The sequence below is a fragment of the Punica granatum genome, unplaced genomic scaffold (assembly GCF_007655135.1).
Source record: "Punica granatum isolate Tunisia-2019 unplaced genomic scaffold, ASM765513v2 Contig00072, whole genome shotgun sequence".
NCBI classification, from domain to species: Eukaryota; Viridiplantae; Streptophyta; class Magnoliopsida; order Myrtales; family Lythraceae; genus Punica; species Punica granatum.
Genome location: NW_022204074.1, coordinates 1 through 20,525, shown reverse-complemented (window position 1 = coordinate 20,525; position 20,525 = coordinate 1). Strand labels below are relative to the sequence as shown.

Below are 20,525 nucleotides of genomic sequence, written 5' to 3'. Positions count from 1 at the left end.
AATCATTCTAAGCAACAAGCAATAGTAGCCATAGGGTCGCAATCCTTGCGACAGAGTTACGACAGTACCGTCACCCCGCATTCATATCCACAAACTCCTCATTTCATTTCTCATAAGCGGGGGCTGCCTTTTATCCTCCTGCAGTAGGAGTCTAGGCGTCCATTTTGTATCCCGCCGGATCAGCGGTCTAGGCGTCCCTTTTTGTATCCCGCCGGATCAGCGGTCTAGGCGTCCATTTTTATATCCCGCCGGATCAGCGGTTTAGGCGTCCCTTTTTGTATCCCGCCGGATCAGCGGTCTAGGCGTCCCTGTTTATATCCCGCCGGATCAGCGATCCCATGGCTACAAACAATAATTTCACCACATCGCAATCAACCGAATTCATTTATAACAACTCCATGAAATCCTGATACTATCTTCATTCAACTTATTTCAATCAAGCAAGCATTCATATAATTAATTTAAGATTTAGTTTCATTCTATAGTGGAATAAAAATACTCACAAAGATCCCCCCAAACATAACTCAACGAGTTGAGCTTTCCGGTTGTATATTCTCGGTCTCCTCAGCCCCTATTAATGTTCAAGCATAATTAGAACATCCAACATAAATAAATAAATATACATATGCTTATTATTTTCAACTTAATCTAGCCATGGATTTCTCATGATGAAATACAACTTAATAAGGATAATTCACACCAAAAATGGAAAATCTCAATCCAATCAATGTTAGTACAAGGCAGCAAACTGGCTCTTGAGAAGAAATGACATACCAGTATATATATAAAACAAAAGTCAAGAACAGGAGGTATACATCTGTTTACATGTGTACATATACACGGCGAAAGATACCCAAATCTCCACAACGTAACAACTGTCAAAACAAATGCAAGCTTAACAAACATGTCCATCCCATTTCCTACTTAAAGTTAAAAGAGCCTACTGCACATTTCAATTAAATTCGCAACATGAAAATGCAATCAACTAAAAAAGAAAAACCGTACATACAAGTCCAGCTATATATATATATATATATATATATATTAAACATGCCAGCCCTTCTATTCTATTTCTATTCTGCTCCAACCCATGTTACCACCAAATTTCAAGGAAAAGAACGAAAAGGAAGAAAATCGAACAACATCAGCTCAACAATACATACCTAACACGCCCATTAATTAACCAATTTCAATCTAAACTCTATCCTTGGAATAACTTCAAATTTCCCAGCCACTATACTGTCGGCATAGCCATCATACCTGGGGTTCGTTTTTGTTGTCACCCCGAATTCTTGCTCCCCTATCGTCCTATCAACTTAGCTCCTTCTTCCTCTACCGTAATCCAGCCCAAACTCTCGATCGAGTTCTCACCTTCCCTCTTCTACTCTATTTCTTCTCTCCCTCACTCTCTTGTGCTCTGTTTCTTTTCGTTTTCCTCAGCAACCCAAAACAAAATAAGAAAGGAAGATAAAGAAGTCAATGCGGTGGGAAAAAGGGGTTGTTGTGGGGGAAGAAGGTTGGACCAAGTGGGGTCAATGCCAATTCCTTTCTTTTCTTTTCTTTTCTTTTTCTTATTTTTATTTTTTTCAAAAAAAAATTCTTCAGCCACAAAATTTAGTATATAATATGCATATGTATATATATGTATATATATGCATGTCTTAGAAAATAACCCGTGTCTCACAAGACATCTCAAAAGTCGATATGGAGTTCGGTAGTGAACAGGAAGCATAGGATATTTACAACTATGCTAGGAAAGTTGGGTTTAGTATTAGAAGGAGCAAGGCACACAAGGACAATAATCACGGCCGGCTGAAGGATCGATTGTTTTGTTGTTCTTGTTAAGCCACGCTACTGAAGGACAAAGGAGATGTCGATGTCCAAGTGTCCTCGAACAGTGACTAGATTCGATTGTTTAGCGCAAATGAATATTCATATACAAAGCAATGGTAAGTTTCAAGTTATCAAATTCGTTCTCAGCATACTCATGTTTTGGATTCTCCCAGCAAGCGCATGTTCTTAAGGTCTCAAAGAACTATCAATCCTATGCAAAAAGTTTAAGTAGAATTAGTCGATAGTTCAGGAATTGCACCCAAGGCCAGTGTATAATTGATGTCAAGAAGGGTAGGTGGGCTTCAAAACCTTGATTTCATTCCAGAGGATTATAATAATTACTTACGAAAAAAGATAAGTAAAGCGATGAAAGTTGGAGACATTGGTGGAGTGCTTGAGTACACGCAAAAGAAGCAGCCAGAAGATATGAACTTTGCATATGCTATTCAGGTAGATGTTGACGATCTTATCACATATATTTTTTGGTTAGATGGGCGAATGAAGTCAGATTACGATTATTTCGGTGATGTGGTATGTCTTGACAACACATACAGAAAACAACAAGATGGTAGTCCACTTGCATTTTCCTAGTGTGAATCACCATAAGCAGAGTATATTCAAGTGGTTATTTGATTCTTGTTCATCTGGCATATGTACCAAAACACAGCAAACCATCCTAGCTCTGTATTTGAGAAATTCAGTAGTTTTGTAAAAGATTTTAGTAGTTGTGTGTATGACTATGATGAGGAGGATGATTTTGTTGATGCTTGGAATGCGATGCTTGAAATATTTAAGCTTCATGATAATAGCTGGTTGCTAACGTTGTACGAAATAAGGGAGAAATGGGTATTGGTTTACGGGTGAAAAACATTTTGTGCCGACATGTCTTCTACTCAAAGAAATAAGAGCATGAATAAGCAGATCAAAACTTACATCAACTATAACTCCAATCTTTTGCCTTCTTTCATTATTTTCATAGATTTTAATGATATATAGACATTATGCAGAGAGTTAAGAGTTGCTCTTAGAGCTTCTCAAAGTAGGTCATTCTTACATGAAAATGTGGAGATATTATAGCATGCAGCGAGACAATACACTCCAGAGGTGTTCCAGTTTTTTCACTGGGAACTGTGGCTTACATGGAATTGTGAATTGCATGAGGTTGAACAGTCAAGAAAAGTGAGCACGTATAAAGTACTTCGTCCAAGTGAGACTCACCCTCATATTGTTGTGTTTGATTCCTCCTATTGCAAAGTGGAATGAAGTTGTAGTATGTTCATTTTAGGTGTATTATGTGCTCATGCGTTGAAAGTTCTTTTAGTTCCGAAATATCAAGAGGGTTCCTTATGAGCACATTTTGAAGAGATGGATTTGAAGAGATGGACCAAAAAAATGAAAAGTTGGGGCTATTGTTGCTTTTAGTTTGGCGCTCTCACAAGATCTGGATGTCAATATCGGTCATAGTTACCAAGTGTTGGCCAAACTTTATGTTTATATGGCTATGAAGGTTTCATTGACAGAGGAAGCATTTTTTTTCCTTTGTTAACCCGGGTTGTCGAGGCTTCACCTGACTAATGTCCGGGGCTTCGTGAGCCCCTGGCAATGCACGGAGTCTGTAATCACGTCAAAAGCACTCCGGTGGTTCCAATGGGTTTCGAAATCGAAGTTTGATGGATACTTGAGGTCCTCCTTAACCACTATGCCAAACCCCTTGTAGTTATAGAGGAAGCATTTTACAATATCACAAGGATACACTAAGTGATATTGAAGCATGCTTGATGATATTATCGCTTGATGAATGCAGTGGAGGTACAAAATCCTCCAAGAAAGATGAGGTTGTTCTCGATGGTAATGGAGATAATACAATTAGAGGCATAAAAGTCAAAGAAACAACTAGAGGACCGCAAAGGAAAAAGAGGGCACTAGAGAGAGCTATACATAAGAAAAAAATTGCTGAAGGTACGCAATTATGTTATGTTTTATGTTCGTTTAGTCCTACTATTAGAGCATAGTAATGTTATATGCAAATAACTTTATGTAGAATCAACTGCAGCGTTTAAGTGATAATGCTTGCAATTCTGGACCTGCCTTTGCTAATAGAGCCGCCCAAATGACTCAATCTTCGCGATAGTACGTAAGGTCAAATGATAGACATTTTTCTATGGAAAAAAAATTATAGACATTTTCCTATAATATTATATAAACTTTACTTCTATATGTTGAATTGGCTTCTTACCAAATCTTTGTAGCATTCAAGTGATCACATTGTTAACAACTCAAGACCAGAAGCTACCAATGGGGCCACTCAAATGATTCAATCTTCCCAATTCAATAAGATACAAAAGCTAATATCTTTGTACAAACAATTACTATGAAAATTTTCCAACTTCTTTATTTATATGTTAATTGTGAAATTTTTCTAGTTTCTTTGTTATGAATTGAATATTTTATTTGAGACCAAGAGCTGTCTAATTCAATTGATGACGGCATGGATACAGTTAGTTTCACTAAAATGCCTTTGTCACCTTATTTTATGGAGGTGAACACTATTAACTATGCATTAGCCGAAGAAATTAACCACTGTTGTATTATTCTTTTACTATAATTTTTAATTTATTTACTTTTTCCTGAAATTTTAAATGGTGACACCAATATCAGCTCTTCAATGATGATGACAAATCAGTCCAAGAACACATTTCATATGGACCAGGTATTAAAGATTTTTTCTTTTTAAATTTAGTAGTTTATGTTGAAGTACTGTTTTTTAATTGTCATTATAATTCCCGTATAGGAACACCCTTACATCTGGAGACCAAAGAGAACGCATTGGAGGAGGTACGTAAGAGCATTGAGAAGGATGGATCCGGGACGTAGGAGTAGGGATGAGAATTATTAATATTAAAAAATAAAATGCTGGAACATATCTTCACCAAAGCAAATTTGAAAAAACTATGGCTTGTTTCCCTTTTACGATGAATTCAGATATTCGAATACAAGTTTACGTTGAATTTGCAATGTTAGATTTCATTTTGTCTGAGAATTTTATCATGTAATGTCGTTAAATGCCCATAAAGTATTCCGTAATAGTGTTGATTTTGCAATATATTTTTTTCGATTTAATTGCTTTCATTTTAACCTTTCATTTCAATTTTCAATCATACTTTAATTTTTCTAATTCTCCTTCTTCTTTTTTTAGACTTTCTGAATTATATGTTAGTTTTTCCTTTTGTTATTTGAATTTTTTTTAAAAATTGCTTATTTTTTAAAATTTATGTTTATTTTATTTCGAATTTGCTCACATTTCTTGAGCAGTGATAATTTTTCAGAGTTTTATTATATTTTTTGTTTCAGACCTTTTTTTATTTTTAAAATTGCATTTAAATGTTTTGAATCTTCCTTGAGTTTATATTTTTTTACCCATTTTTTAAAGTTTATGTTACTATTTATTTTTAGGGTGAACTATGTCACTATTTATTTATTTATTTAGTCTCTATTTATATTTTTTACTTTTTGAATTTTATATCACTATCTAATTATTCAGTATTTTTAAAAATTTTCAGATTTTAATATGTTACTTTTATGGATTGTTTTATAAATTTTCTTAATAATATTTATTTTTTTATTTTTTTTATTTTTTGTTTGAAATTTTATATTAATGTTGTGTTATTTTGTTAGAATCTTTTAGATTTTAACTTGCCAGTGTATGAATTTTTAAAATATTTTTAATAAATATTTAATTTGTTACTTTGTGGAGAAAAGAAAAAAAATGAGAGAAGAAAGAATCTCATGTGTGTGTCCCTATGCATTCCATGGAAATATACACCATTGGTACTTTGAGAGGACACAAGATGGGGACTAGAATTGGGAACAGGGGACCTGCATTCAAATAAGAGATTGTGAGAGCTATCCCAAACACTAAAAAATGAAAAAAGAAAAAAGAAGAATAGACAAATGACACCAATGCATCTCATAATATGCAAAAGAGATAAATAGAGCAAGCACTACAATTTGCAATTGCGAGAAATAAAATTAGTTGTGCAAGGATTATTCTGTTTATATAGAGAATTCAAAATCATTCTATGAATATTTATAGGCCATATTCCTTGACGGGGTGCGACTGGCATCGCATTAGATGTAACAAATTAAAGGCAACTAGTTAATATCCACGGGTTGTTATTTTTTTTGGATCAAAAGTCAATAATTAATAAATATGAAGAAAAACTATATTATTAAAAATAACATATATTACCAAGTAGACTTAATAAATAATAGAAATCATTAGTGCAAACAAATACGTAATCTTTTGGTCAAAAAAAATATGTAATCTAGCCTAGTAAAAATGCGAATAACAAAAATTCTTTAATATAAATCCAATAGGATTGGCATGTTCGTAATGCATATGCGACTCTATGCTTTGCTAGAGAATACTCGTTGTAACTTCATGGATCAAAAATTTTATAGATAACTCCATTTTATCAGGAAATATTGATTGTAAAATTCAAAATTTTGTCTTACATTAAATAGTATCATAAAATCAAATATAAAAATATTTTAGTATTTTAGATTTTTAGATAACATTTTAAAATATAAAAAAGGAGGAAGATGGAGAAAGGAAGCAACTTAATCAGTGAAGATTCAAGAATCTATGTCTTGTATTTGTAGTTTTATATTGAACTGAAACAATTTCATATAGATCGATGAGTTTTTTAAAATTATTGAGAAAATTTATAATTTTTCACTAAATTTAATTATACATTAAGGACATGTAACTAAAATGCATCAATGCACAAGCAAAATATAGTGTGAGTTCATTGAACTAAAAGTGAAAGGTCAATGTAATGTGCACTGACAAATTTGTAATTCTATTTATGTGGCACTTTTTCATCTACGCATCCGAACTTTTATATATTATAATTTTTTGATAGATTTTCATATATTATAATTGATAATTGACGTAATTAAGTTCATTAATTAGTTCAGAGTTACGTCAATAGTTAATGCGAGAAAAAATTGACCTTTCATCGCCGTATACAAGCAGGTAAAGTATAAGAATGAAGAATCTTTACACCTTTCCGAAAAAAATATGAGAAGAATCTTTTCAAGAAGAAAGGTGAAAGTGACCTGTAGAATGAAAATCTAAGCACATTCCACTAACAGATTGGTATCATTAACTCAGTTCGTCCAAACCTTGACTAATAAGATTGCTTTTACTTATAAGTGACCCGATATAATAATACGAAGACTAATGATCTAACAAAGATCATAATTAAATCCTACAGAGACAAATCGAAAAAGTACAATATGATCCGGCGAACATTCATTAAATATTAATGTAGAAATTGACAACTAGTCTTATTTTAGAAATTTGAATCAACAAGCCAATGTGCAACAACACGCAGAATTTATGAATGTCGCAGGACAAGCGAATGTGAAACAACAGGGGAAACCAACAGATATTCCTAGGCAGTAGGCTTCAATGAATTCCCAATGTCAATGACGAATCGGTATCTGACATCCGCTTTTTCAAGTCTCTTCAGAGCAGTATTTACATAGTCCATCTTAACGAGTTCGATGTCCGCAGTGATGTTGTGCTTGGAGGCGAAATTTAGCATCTCCTGCAACTCCTTCAACCCGCCCATTAAACTGCCCCCGACAAGCTTGCGACCTGCAATTTATTACATATTGCATAGTTAGCTTACATCTCATATGGTCTACTTCATGATAATACAAATTCAAGGTAATAATAATTTGCGATAAGAGCAGAGGCATACCTTTGAGCAACGGGAAGGCTGGTAACTCAAGCGGCTTGTCTGGTATACCGACCAAAACTAGCTTGCCGTGAGCCTTCAGCAGAAGAAGCAAAGGTTGGAGAGGATGAACTACCGGGACTGCATCAATGATACCGTCCAATGTTGCTATTCTAGCCTGTATTCATAGTAAATGTAATTAGGCATCCATACACAGTTTAAAAAGGAGGGAAAAGAGATATTGTGAATATATATATATACACATATATATATGATGATTGTAAATTGTTAGGAAGTCGTGTCATTCATGTACCTGCATTTGTTCCTGGTCTTGACTGAGGAAGAAATCGTCGGCCCCAAGGCGCTCAACGGCCTCCTGCTTTTTAGCCATGTCGACATCGATGACGGTCACCTTGAGGCCCATGGCCTTGGCGAACTTGACAGCTATGTGGCCCAACCCGCCGAGCCCAACCACAGCAATATGAAGCCCGGGCTTATCAAGTCCGTAGTACTTCATTGGACTGTAGATAGTGTTCCCAGCACATAGGAGTGGAGCTACCGCATCGAGCGGCAGATTGTCAGGAATCCCAACTACGAAGTGTTCATCCGCTACCATGATGTCGGAGTAGCCACCATAGTTCATGGTGCCATCATGGTATATGCTATTGTAGGTGGGGATGAATTTAAGGCAGTAGTTTTCGAAATCACTCTTACAGCTATCGCAGGAGCCGCATGACCCCACTAAGGTGCCAACACCAACCTTGTCACCAACCTTAAACTTTGTCACCTTGGAGCCAACTTCTGTCACCACCCCCACAGTCTCATGCCTACAAGATAGAAAGTATACATCATCGTTAGGCTTCGATCGATAAAACGAACTCCTGTATGTGTACTCACGGATTTGAAAAGAACGCTCGTGTCAACAGTTCAAAAGACATATATATTTTCGAATACATACCCGGGCACCTGAGGATACAGGGCATCTCCCCATTCATTTCTAATGCTATGGAGGTCGGAGTGGCATATCCCACAGTATAATACCTTGAAGGTAACATCTTTCTCTCCCGTTGCCCTGCAAAAAGTAAACCATACAAGTCAACATAACAATCCATATATATAACAATATACACCTTTACGCATCGACCGAATGCAATGAGAGATCAAAATCCGATCTCTATTCGATCGGGTATAAGGACCATTGCGCGATAAAGTACCTCCGAGAGAAACTGAAAGGAGCAAGATGGCCTGAGGTTTCCCGGGCAGCATAGCCAAAGGCCTTGATGGGATGCTCTAGCTCAGGCGATTTTGCCATTAGTGATCAGATATTGTCGCGTGATCCGGCAAGGAAAAACTCGATATCTGCTCAAGGAAGGAAGAGAATGTGCCTTGGTGATATGGGAATGTGTAAGAGAAGTGAAGAAGGGTGAGATGCAGGATGAGGGTATAAATAGTGAAAGCTGGTGAACGTATAAATAGTAAGTGGTCAAAGGATGTGGAGTCCACGTTGGCAACACGCAGAATTGGAGGATTATTATTTTCCCATATTCATTACAATGATATATATATATATATATATATATATAAACGGTATACCATATGCAATTTGTCAATCCCTCAATCAAGAAACAAAGAACAGATAATGGAAAGTAATTAAAGACAATATCTCTACCAGGCAAGTGGTGGATAAACATTGGAGAAATCAGACGTGGTCTTCACCTGGCAATATCACCCGCTTGCCACGTCACCAAAATTAAAAATAATAAAAATACTTCGATATGCTTAATTAAAAATTAACGAATACACAGTTCATGGAGGCGTAAACGCGATCATCCATATAGAGTCATTTATTTTTGAAATTTACAAAACTTCCTGAAACCAAATTTCTCTAAACTATCATTAATTAAACTATATTTTCAATATTATTTTTACCGAAAGAAAAGATCATTTAGGCTTGCATTTAAAAAAAAAAGAAAAAGAAAATCATTTAGACGGGACAATCGTTAATTACTCCATCGCAATCACTTTATTATTAATTAGTTCCTCAATATTATATTTTTTTCGATATGAGGCCTGATATTCGAAAGACCATGAGTTCCGACTAATCCCGTCGAGTGGAATTAATCCACTAGGAAGTAAAACTCTTTCAATGTGAATTATTTTTATCTACAAGATTTAAATTCGTAACCTTGCATAAAGAGAATAAGCGTCGAACCGCTTGACTAATTTATATCGGTAGTTGCACAGTATTATCATTGACATGACGCGGCCAGTCAATGCAAATCCATATTGTGACTGACGTGGTAACGGAGATTCGCCGCCAATAGAAAGTCATTTCAATTGATTTGATGTAACCTAAATCCGCCACTAATTTGTTTGTTGCTTGACCCAAAACCAATAGGCGTCCATTTTTATATCTCACCGGATCGGCGGTCTAGGCGTTCCTTTTTTATATGCCGCCGGATCAGCGGTCTAGCGTCCCCTTTTGTATCCAGCCGAATCAGCGGTCTGGACGTCCCTTTTTGTATCCCGCCGGATCAGCGGCCTAGGCGTCCCTTTTTGTATCCCGCCGGATCAGCGGTTTAGACGTCCCTTTTGTATCCCGCCGGATCAGCGGTCCCATAGCTATAATCAAACAACAATCATAAGCATAAATAATTGCAACCATGCCATCTCACCTCATATATCACTATACACCAGCACAATCCCAATCACATTACAATGATAGTATATTATCATGACACATCTCATATTCAATCAGCATACACAATCACACTGCATATCTCAAATCAAAATAAAACATAAAAGACAATATCTCTCAAATCAATACACACAACCTAACAAGACCGATTCTTAATCCCTAACTATCACAATATTCTTCTTAAATAATTTATATAACTATAATACATCATTTCACAAGAGAATAGAGTACTCACGTAATATATATGCATATATATATATATTATTTCACAATGGAATGAAAGTACTCACCGATAACTCCAAGAAAGATATACCATTCAGCCTATATCTCAAGCCCCACTACCAGCCATAGAAATTGAATAAACAAACACAAACCGATTAATGAATTATCATCCATCCCAGCTGCTATCTCAAACTCAATTTCAAATCACCATAATCATGCTACATATACTCAATTCTATCAAGAGTCAATTTGTCAATCCCTCTATCAAGAGCCTAAGCCAACTATCCCGAATCGAGCAAAAAAATTGAAGTGCAACTCAGACCAAGTACAAGCAGCAGAGCTCGGAATGGATAAGGCTCACCTTTTTTTTTCCTTGCTCTCTCTATCTCCCTATCTCCCTCCTCTGTTTCTTTTTCATCGACTCCCCCAGCAGAGAAAAACAGGGCAAGGAAGGAAGGGAATAAACAAATGAAAAAAAAAACAAAGAAGAAAAGAAAGAAACAAATATGGCGGTGGAAAATGAGGGGAACAATTTGGGCCACGTGGAGCCCATGGCTCCATTCCTTTTTTTTTTTTTTTTGCTCCAGCAACTTCTACATATATATATATATATATATATATGAGCATATGTATATACATGTATGCAAATACCGGGTCTCACAATCTCCCCCACTAATAAAAATTTCGTTCTCGAAATTTGTTTGAGGAATTAAAAAAGATTATAAAGGTTCATTACACCCTCAGGTCCCCAAGTAGCTTTTGTATTAATTCCTCTATAGCATCATGGTTCCGCTGCCACTCTCTCTGTATTGCTCTGACACATTAGAAGTCTGAGATATACCATCACAGATGTGAAATCAATTATAAATTTCACGACAGCTGTTATACAGTGGACGCAGCCTTGATCCAATATAAACTTAATATGAATTTCCAATATTGAAAATTGGTCAATCTCAATCTGATAGCTTTCCTGTGGAATGATTATCCATGCCAAAGTAGGATGCTGATAGCAGTAATTTAGAATACCAAAAACTCATGCTGAACTCACATGATGATGCTAGACTAAAAATATGAAGCTAAGCAATAATAGGATTCCAAGATCAATGATGAAAGTCAAGTAAGATCTTGTTCCGTAAGCAGAGCAACAACTTTCTCGATCTTGTCCGATCATTCTCACAGCAACATAAACCATGACTGGTTGCAAATATAAAGGAGAAATTAAACTGGAATCGCCACTTGGTAGAATCGAAGAACGTAGGTTGACAGACAACATTGGTTAATTGATAGTCCAGGAAATATTCCACTGAAATAAATCCAATATGTATGCTCAAAAGTCGCAATAACTTCTTGAAAAAATTACCTCTGAACCTGATCTATAAGGAATACTCGTGAAATCATATATGCTTAGCTGAAACACATATCGACTCTGATACTTAACTTATTTCAAAACTTGTTTGGAGCTCGTGACGCTGATTTCCATGAGAAACTTAACCAATGGGGAACTTAAGGTGCTTCCCTCAACCCAATTCTTATTATAGTAATTATATAGATAGATTTCGAAAAGTATACTTAAGTTCCAAGCTTATTCCTTAACCAAACACAAAGAAATTAAATAGCATCAACCTTTGGAAAATCTTACTAATATGTTAGTAAAATAATTAAAATTACTAATAATTAAATCGAGCAAATAAGACCGAAACTAATCGAATAACTAACGGAGCAACTAAACAAAGAAATCACAATTAACTGCCCAAGGAAAGAAGTAGATTACAAACATGACACATATATTGAATTCAATCGGTGACATAAACGATATTCCGACAGAATAAACGTAGTGTATATATATATATGTATGTATGTATATTCAAAGAATTACAAGAACTGCTATAATACCTGATATGCAAAACCTGATTATTTAATGGTGTTTCCAATCTGCAACTGCTTAATATCAATTTCCTTATTGTGCAGTGTATGTGTAAATTTCAACAAACACACCTAAGCCCATGCTTATTCATTAGCAAATCCAAACCATAAATAACTCAAATGTTTAATAAGCATTTAAGTCTACAGAATCTCCTAACCTTTGCTCTGATACCAAAATTGTCACGACCCGAAATTTTGACAGAATTTCCCATATATTTCTTCGATATCTTTTACCGCATAAACTAGTTATATAAAACATGCTTTCCATAAGACCACCAAAAATACAAAACCAATCCAGCAAGCTTCTAATATATATATATATATATATATATACACACATCTCAAAAGAGAGTAATTCTCTTTTCTCAACCAATCACTAAACCAAAACTAAACAAAAATTTCAGGTCGTAACATATTCAAATACATTCTATACAAAAAGAATATCTATCAAATAACTAAGGTCCCTACCTAGTTCTCTGAGCTAATCCCCGATATCAAAAAAGTGACTCTTCCGCGCAGCTAGAAGCTTATTTGGAAAAATATATACTGGGTGTGAGCTGCATCTCAATAGTATTATATTTCAAAGCAAAATGAATTATTATTAAATAAATATTTAATTGCAAACAACCTAATATTCAAATAATTAATAAAATCACATCCAGTTCAACTATCAACTCATCGCACACATATACGGTATATATATAAATACAAACTATATTAATAGTCATATTCAATATAATAACTAAATTTAAGTTCTACTAACAAATACACGCAACTCTTCCAACCATTTCTCTAATATCCAATATCACATAAACATCAAATATCCATTCATTAGCAATCCATAGCAACTCACAACACAATGACTTGACATATCCAACTTTAGCAACAACACGACTTTCACAAACTAATTTTAGACAATTTCAGGAATCATCACATCTTCAGCAATCTCAATAATCATCACATCTCCAACAATCATACTAGGCAAACAATATACAACACAATCAATCACTATAGCCATAGGGTTGCATTTCCTCGCAACAGAGTTATGACGGTATCGTGACCCGCACATCTCATTCATATCATCCTCAACTCTCAATATCCATATCTCATAAGCGGGGGCTGCCCATTATCCTCCGGCATTAGGAGTCTAGGCGTCCATTTTATATCCCGCCAGATCAGCGGTCTAGGCATCCATTTTTATATCCTGCCGGATCAGCGGTCTAAGCGTCCCTTTGTTTATCCCGCCGGATCAGCGGTCTAGGCACCCCTTTTTGTATCCCGCCGGATCAGCGATCTAAGCGTCCCTTTTTTGTATCCCGCCGGATCAGCGGTCTAGACATCCCTTTTTGTATCCCGCCGGATCAGCGATCTAAGCGTCCATTTTGTATCCCGCCGGATCAGCGGTCCCATGGCTATAATCAAACAGCAATCATAAGCATAAATAATTGCAACCATGCCAGCTCACCTCATATATCACTATACACCAGCACAATCTCAATCACATTACAATGAAAGTATATTATCATGACACATCTTATATTCAATCAGCATACACAATCACACTGCATATCTCAAATCAAAATAAAACATAAAAGGCAATATCTCTCAAATCAATACACACAACCTAGCAAGACCGATTCTGAATCCCTAACTATCACAATATTCCTCTTAAATAATTTATATAACTATAATACATCATTTCACAAGGGAATAGAGTACTCACGTAACATATACACATATATATATATATGTATCATTTCACAATGGAATGAAAGTACTCACCGATAACTCCAAAAAAGATAGCTCACTGGGTCGAGCCTTCAGAGTACAAGAATTCAGTCTCCTCAATCCCTATGATTTGCAAACATAAATTTAGAGAATAATTAACATAACACCATTACAGGGCTTCTAATACCTCCCAGGATCTTCTTTAGACTTATTATTTCCAATACATCCCGAGTTATACATATATATCATATTCATTATGTCCATTTCTCATCTATGTCAAAACTACTTAAACAATCTCCATAATTCCTATTTAAACAAACCTGATTGTTTCTTGTCAATTTCTAGGTAAATGGGAGATTCATAAAAGACCAAAAATATCCAATCACAATAATAGCAACAACCAGATAATACTCCATACAAGAAATCCGACATCATGAAACTCAAGGCAGCAAAGCGTAATCTCCTAGCATTGTCTACACAATATTATTTATAAAAATTTACAATAATTTATCTAAGCTAAAATAGCAATACTAGAACTCTAATAACTTAACAACAACAAATTTTGTATAAGTGAAGTCACTAACCATATCTAGCTAATACAAATTAAATAACAATCATTACTCTTCAGTTACTTCGCCAACTCCAATAGCTAGCTAGCTTCCAACTTCCTCAAATATGTACATTACCTATTCCTCTAAAAGAAATGGCAACCGAGTATGTAAGGCATTTCATAGCACGAAATATATAATATATATGTAATTATATGTTGTAACGAACATTTACCCAAACTTCTAGAACAAGGCAATTTAAAGCTCCCTTGGCCATTTAAGCATCAATAATAAAAAAAGAAGAAGACAGCATTGAATCAGTTACTACTGGTAGAGCGGTAACCAATAAGAAAAGGAAATTCTACTTTTACGAACTAATAGAATAGCTGAACCACGAAAAGAAAAACAATTCCAGCTATAAAACCCATATAATTTAGCTTCCTTGTTCATTAGTTTACGACTCAAGAACCATAACTAAATACACCCTTGAACTTTGTCAATCCAATTGAATGCAAGAAAGTGGAAGAAAAGAATTTAGTACCAAGCAATTCAGCCGACGACAAAAATTCCTCATTATATCTCCAAAATCAAGCTAGACATGCTTAAATCGATTAATGAAAAATCATGCATCTCATTCCATATCTCAATCTCGGCCTCAAGCCTTCAAAATCACTCCAAATGACCCCAAATCAAACAAATAATTGATATACCATTCAGCCTATATCTCAAGCCCCACTACCAGCCATAGAATTGAATAAACAAACACAACCGATTAATGAATTATCATCCATCCCAGCTGCTATCTCAAACTCAATTTCAAATCACCATAATCATGCTACATATACTCAATTCTATCAAGAGTCAATTCTACAACTCACCCGTATATCAATATGACAACGAGGTATCGAGCCTAAGCCAACTATCCCGAATCGAGCAAAAAAATTGAAGTGCAACTCAGACCAAGTATAAGCAGCAGAGCTCGGAATGGACAAGGCTCACCTTTTTTTTTCCTTGCTCTCTCTATCTCCCTATTTCCCTCCTCTGTTTCTTTTTCATCGACTCCCCCAGCAGAGAAAAACAGGGCAAGGAAGGAAGGAAATAAACAAATGGAAAAAAAAACAAAGAAGAAAAGAAAGAAACAAATATGGCGGTGGAAAATGAGGGGAACAATTTGGGCCACGTGGAGCCCATGGCTCCATTCCCTTTTTTTTTTTTCTCCAACAACTTCTACATAATATATATATATATATATATAAGCATATGTATATATGTGTATGCAAATACCGGGTCTCACAAGGGATGAGAATTATTAATATTAAAAAATAAAATGCTGGAACATATCTTCACCCAAGCAAATTTGAAAAAACTATGGCTTGTTTCCCTTTTACGATGAATTCAGATATTCGAATACAAGTTTACGTTGAATTTGCAATGTTAGATTTCATTTTGTCTGAGAATTTTATCATGTAATGTCGTTAAATGCCCATAAAGTATTCTGTAATAGTGTTGATTTTGCAATATATTTTTTTCGATTTAATTGCTTTCATTTTGACCTTTCATGTTTCATCTCAATTTTCATTCAAACTTTAATTTTTCTAATTCTCCTTTTATTTTTTTATTTTTAGACTTTCTGAATTATATGTTAGTTTTTCATTTTGTTATTTGAATTTTTTAAAAAAAAATTTGCTTATTTTTTAAAATTTATGTTTAATTTATTTCGAATTTGCTAACATTTCTTGAGCAGTGATAATTTTTCAGAGTTTTATTATATTTTTTGTTTCAGCCCTTTATTTTTATTTTTAAAATTGCATTTAAATGTTTTGAGTCTTCCTTGAGTTTATATTTTTTTACCCATTTTTAAAGTTTATGTTACTATTTATTTTTAGGGTGAACTATGTCACTATTTATTTATTTATTTAGTCTCTATTTATATTTTTTACTTTTTGAATTTTATATCACTATCTAATTATTCAGTATTTTTAAAAATTTTCAGATTTTAATATGTTACTTTTATGGATTGTTTTATAAATTTTCTTAATAATATTTATTTTTTTTAGTTTTTTTAACTTTTGTTTGAAATTTTATATTAATGTTGTGTTATTTTGTTAGAATTTTTTAGATTTTAACTTGCCAGTGTATGAATTTTTAAAATATTTTTAATAAATATTTAATTTGTTACTTTGTGGAGAAAAGAAACAAAAATGAGAGAAGAAAGAATCTCACGTGTGTGTCCCTATGCATTCCATGGAAATATACACCATTGGTACTTTGAGAGGACACAAGATGGGGACTAGAATTGGGAACAAGTTTGTAATTCTATTTATGTGGCACTTTTTCATCCGAACTTTTATATATTATAATTTTTTGATAGATTTTCATATATTATAATTGATAATTGACGTAATTAAGTTCATTAATTAGTTCAGAGTTACGTCAATAGTTAATGCGAGAAAAAATTGACCTTTCATCGCCGTATACAAGCAGGTAAAGTATAAGAATGAAGAATCTTTACACCTTTCCGAAAAAATATGAGAAGAATCTTTTCAAGAAGAAAGGTGAAAGTGACCTGTAGAATGAAGATCTAAGCACATTCCACTAACAGATTGGTATCATTAACTCAGTTCGTCCAAACCTTGACTAATAAGATTGCTTTTACTTATAAGTGACCCGATATAATAATACGAAGACTAATGATCTAACAAAGATCATAATTAAATCCTACAGAGACAAATCGAAAAAGTACAATATGATCCGGCGAACATTCATTAAATATTAATGTAGAAATTGACAACTAGTCTTATTTTAGAAATTTGAATCAACAAGCCAATGTGCAACAACACGCAGAATTTATGAATGTCGCAGGACAAGCGAATGTGAAACAACAGGGGAAACCAACAGATATTCCTAGGCAGTAGGCTTCAATGAATTCCCAATGTCAATGACGAATCGGTATCTGACATCCGCTTTTTCAAGTCTCTTCAGAGCAGTATTTACATAGTCCATCTTAACGAGTTCGATGTCCGCAGTGATGTTGTGCTTGGAGGCGAAATTTAGCATCTCCTGCAACTCCTTCAACCCGCCCATTAAACTGCCCCCACAAGCTTGCGACCTGCAATTTATTACATATTGCATAGTTAGCTTACATCTCATATGGTCTACTTCATGATAATACAAATTCAAGGTAATAATAATTTGCGATAAGAGCAGAGGCATACCTTTGAGCAACGGGAAGGCTGGTAACTCAAGCGGCTTGTCTGGTATACCGACCAAAACTAGCTTGCCGTGAGCCTTCAGCAGAAGAAGCAAAGGTTGGAGAGGATGAACTACCGGGACTGCATCAATGATACCGTCCAATGTTGCTATTCTAGCCTGTATTCATAGTAAATGTAATTAGGCATCCATACACAGTTTAAAAAGGAGGGAAAAGAGATATTGTGAATATATATATATACACATATATATATGATGATTGTAAATTGTTAGGAAGTCGTGTCATTCATGTACCTGCATTTGTTCCTGGTCTTGACTGAGGAAGAAATCGTCGGCCCCAAGGCGCTCAACGGCCTCCTGCTTTTTAGCCATGTCGACATCGATGACGGTCACCTTGAGGCCCATGGCCTTGGCGAACTTGACAGCTATGTGGCCCAACCCGCCGAGCCCAACCACAGCAATATGAAGCCCGGGCTTATCAAGTCCGTAGTACTTCATTGGACTGTAGATAGTGTTCCCAGCACATAGGAGTGGAGCTACCGCATCGAGCGGCAGATTGTCAGGAATCCCAACTACGAAGTGTTCATCCGCTACCATGATGTCGGAGTAGCCACCATAGTTCATGGTGCCATCATGGTATATGCTATTGTAGGTGGGGATGAATTTAAGGCAGTAGTTTTCGAAATCACTCTTACAGCTATCGCAGGAGCCGCATGACCCCACTAAGGTGCCAACACCAACCTTGTCACCAACCTTAAACTTTGTCACCTTGGAGCCAACTTCTGTCACCACCCCCACAGTCTCATGCCTACAAGATAGAAAGTATACATCATCGTTAGGCTTCGATCGATAAAACGAACTCCCGTATGTGTACTCACGGATTTGAAAAGAACGCTCGTGTCAACAGTTCAAAAGACATATATATATTTTCGAATACATACCCGGGCACCTGAGGATACAGGGCATCTCCCCATTCATTTCTAATGCTATGGAGGTCGGAGTGGCATATCCCACAGTATAATACCTTGAAGGTAACATCCTTTTCTCCCGTTACCCTGTAAAAAGTAAACCATACAAGTCAACATAACAATCCATATATATAACAATATAAACCTTTACGCATCGACCGAATGCAATGAGAGATCAAAATCCGATCTCTATTCGATCGGGTATAAGGACCATTGCGCGATAAAGTACCTCCGAGAGAAATTGAAAGGAGCAAGATGGCCTGAGGTTTCCCGGGCAGCATAGCCAAAGGCCTTGATGGGATGCTCTTGCTCAGGCGATTTTGCCATTAGTGATCAGATATTGTCGCGTGATCCGGCAAGGAAAAACTCGATATCTGCTCAAGGAAGGAAGAGAATGTGCCTTGGTGATATGGGAATGTGTAAGAGAAGTGAAGAAGGGTGAGATGCAGGATGAGGGTATAAATAGTGAAAGCTGGTGAACGTATAAATAGTAAGTGGTCAAAGGATGTGGAGTCCACGTTGGCAACACGCAGAATTGGAGGATTATTATTTTCCCATATTCATTACAATGATATATATATATATATATATATATATAAACGGTATACCATATGCAATTTGTCAATCCCTCAATCAAGAAACAAAGAACAGATAATGGAAAGTAATTAAAGACAATATCTCTACCAGGCAAGTGGTGGATAAACATTGGAGAAATCAGACGTGGTCTTCACCTGGCAATATCACCCGCTTGCCACGTCACCAAAATTAAAAATAATAAAAATACTTCGATATGCTTAATTAAAAATTAACGAATACACAGTTCATGGAGGCGTCAACGCGATCATCCATATAGAGTCAATTATTTTTGAAATTTACAAAACTTCCTGAAACCAAATTTCTCTAAACTATCATTAATTAAACTATATTTTCAATATTATTTTTACCGTAAGAAAAGATCATTTAGGCTTGCATTAAAAAAAAAAAGAAAAAGAAAATCATTTAGACGGGACAATCGTTAATTACTCCATCGCAATCACTTTATTATTAATTAGTTCCTCAATATTATATTTTTTTCGATATGAGGCCTGATATTCGAAAGACCATGAGCTCCGACTAATCCCGTCGAGTCGAATTGATTCACTAGGGAGTAAAACTCTTTCAATGTGATTTTTTTTTTATCCACAAATTTAAAATCGTAACCTTACATAAAGAGAATAAGCGTCGAACCGCTTAAACTAATTTATATCGGTAGTTGCACAGTATTATCATTGACATGACGCGGCCAGTCAATGCAAATCCATATTGTGACTGACGTGGTAATGGAGATTCGCCGCCAATAGAAAGTCATTTCAATTGATTTGATGTAACCTAAATCAACAACTATTTGTTTGTTGCTTGACCCAAAACCAATAGCTCATTTATTGAGATGATGATGATGATGATGATGATCCAATAAAAATCATATGTATAATTTATTTTTTCGAACGTTATATGATATTCGTGTAGAGTTAGGGGTACACTACCGGTTGATGTCGCGGGACTAAATTGACCTCTTGATAAAAACATGTAAAGAATTATTATTAGACCAAAAGAATTAATTGAATTCCTTATTATAACATTGTGAGGCGCGTGCATTCCAACTTACTTC

At 35.2% G+C, this 20,525-nt stretch overlaps 1 protein-coding gene and 1 pseudogene across 4 annotated transcripts; both read right to left on the bottom strand.

Annotated features, from left to right (window-relative positions):
• Positions 1–7,084: 7,084 nt before the first annotated feature.
• Positions 7,085–15,810, bottom strand: LOC116190007 (8-hydroxygeraniol dehydrogenase-like). Of its 4 annotated transcripts, XM_031519679.1 has the most exons (8): positions 15,699–15,810; positions 14,206–14,274; positions 12,892–12,954; positions 8,795–8,939; positions 8,539–8,652; positions 7,894–8,407; positions 7,605–7,758; positions 7,085–7,498 (listed from the first exon to the last, which is right to left on the bottom strand). In XM_031519679.1, the coding sequence occupies exons 4-8, from the start codon at positions 8,890–8,892 to the stop codon at positions 7,293–7,295; spliced, it is 1,086 nt and encodes a 361-aa protein (XP_031375539.1). In that variant the 5' UTR covers positions 8,893–8,939; positions 12,892–12,954; positions 14,206–14,274; positions 15,699–15,810; the 3' UTR covers positions 7,085–7,292. The 4 variants fall into 4 exon arrangements, with proteins under 4 accessions (XP_031375539.1, XP_031375537.1, XP_031375538.1 ...); XM_031519677.1 differs by lacking the exon at positions 12,892–12,954; XM_031519678.1 differs by lacking the exons at positions 12,892–12,954; positions 15,699–15,810 and adding an exon at positions 15,578–15,698.
• Positions 15,811–17,395: 1,585 nt separating this feature from the next.
• Positions 17,396–19,330, bottom strand: LOC116190005 (annotated as a pseudogene).
• Positions 19,331–20,525: the final 1,195 nt, after the last annotated feature.

Excerpts from the sequence above, each read along its gene's own strand:
- LOC116190007 (XM_031519679.1), bottom strand. The coding sequence starts at position 8,892 with ATGGCAAAATCGCCTGAGCTAGAGCATCCCATCAAGGCCTTTGGCTAT. Across the intron at positions 8,653-8,794 it reads CCTTTCAGTTTCTCTCGGAG|GGCAACGGGAGAGAAAGATG; the intron begins GTACTTTATCGC and ends TACTTTTTGCAG. Across the intron at positions 8,408-8,538 it reads CTGTATCCTCAGGTGCCCGG|GCATGAGACTGTGGGGGTGG; the intron begins GTATGTATTCGA and ends TCTATCTTGTAG.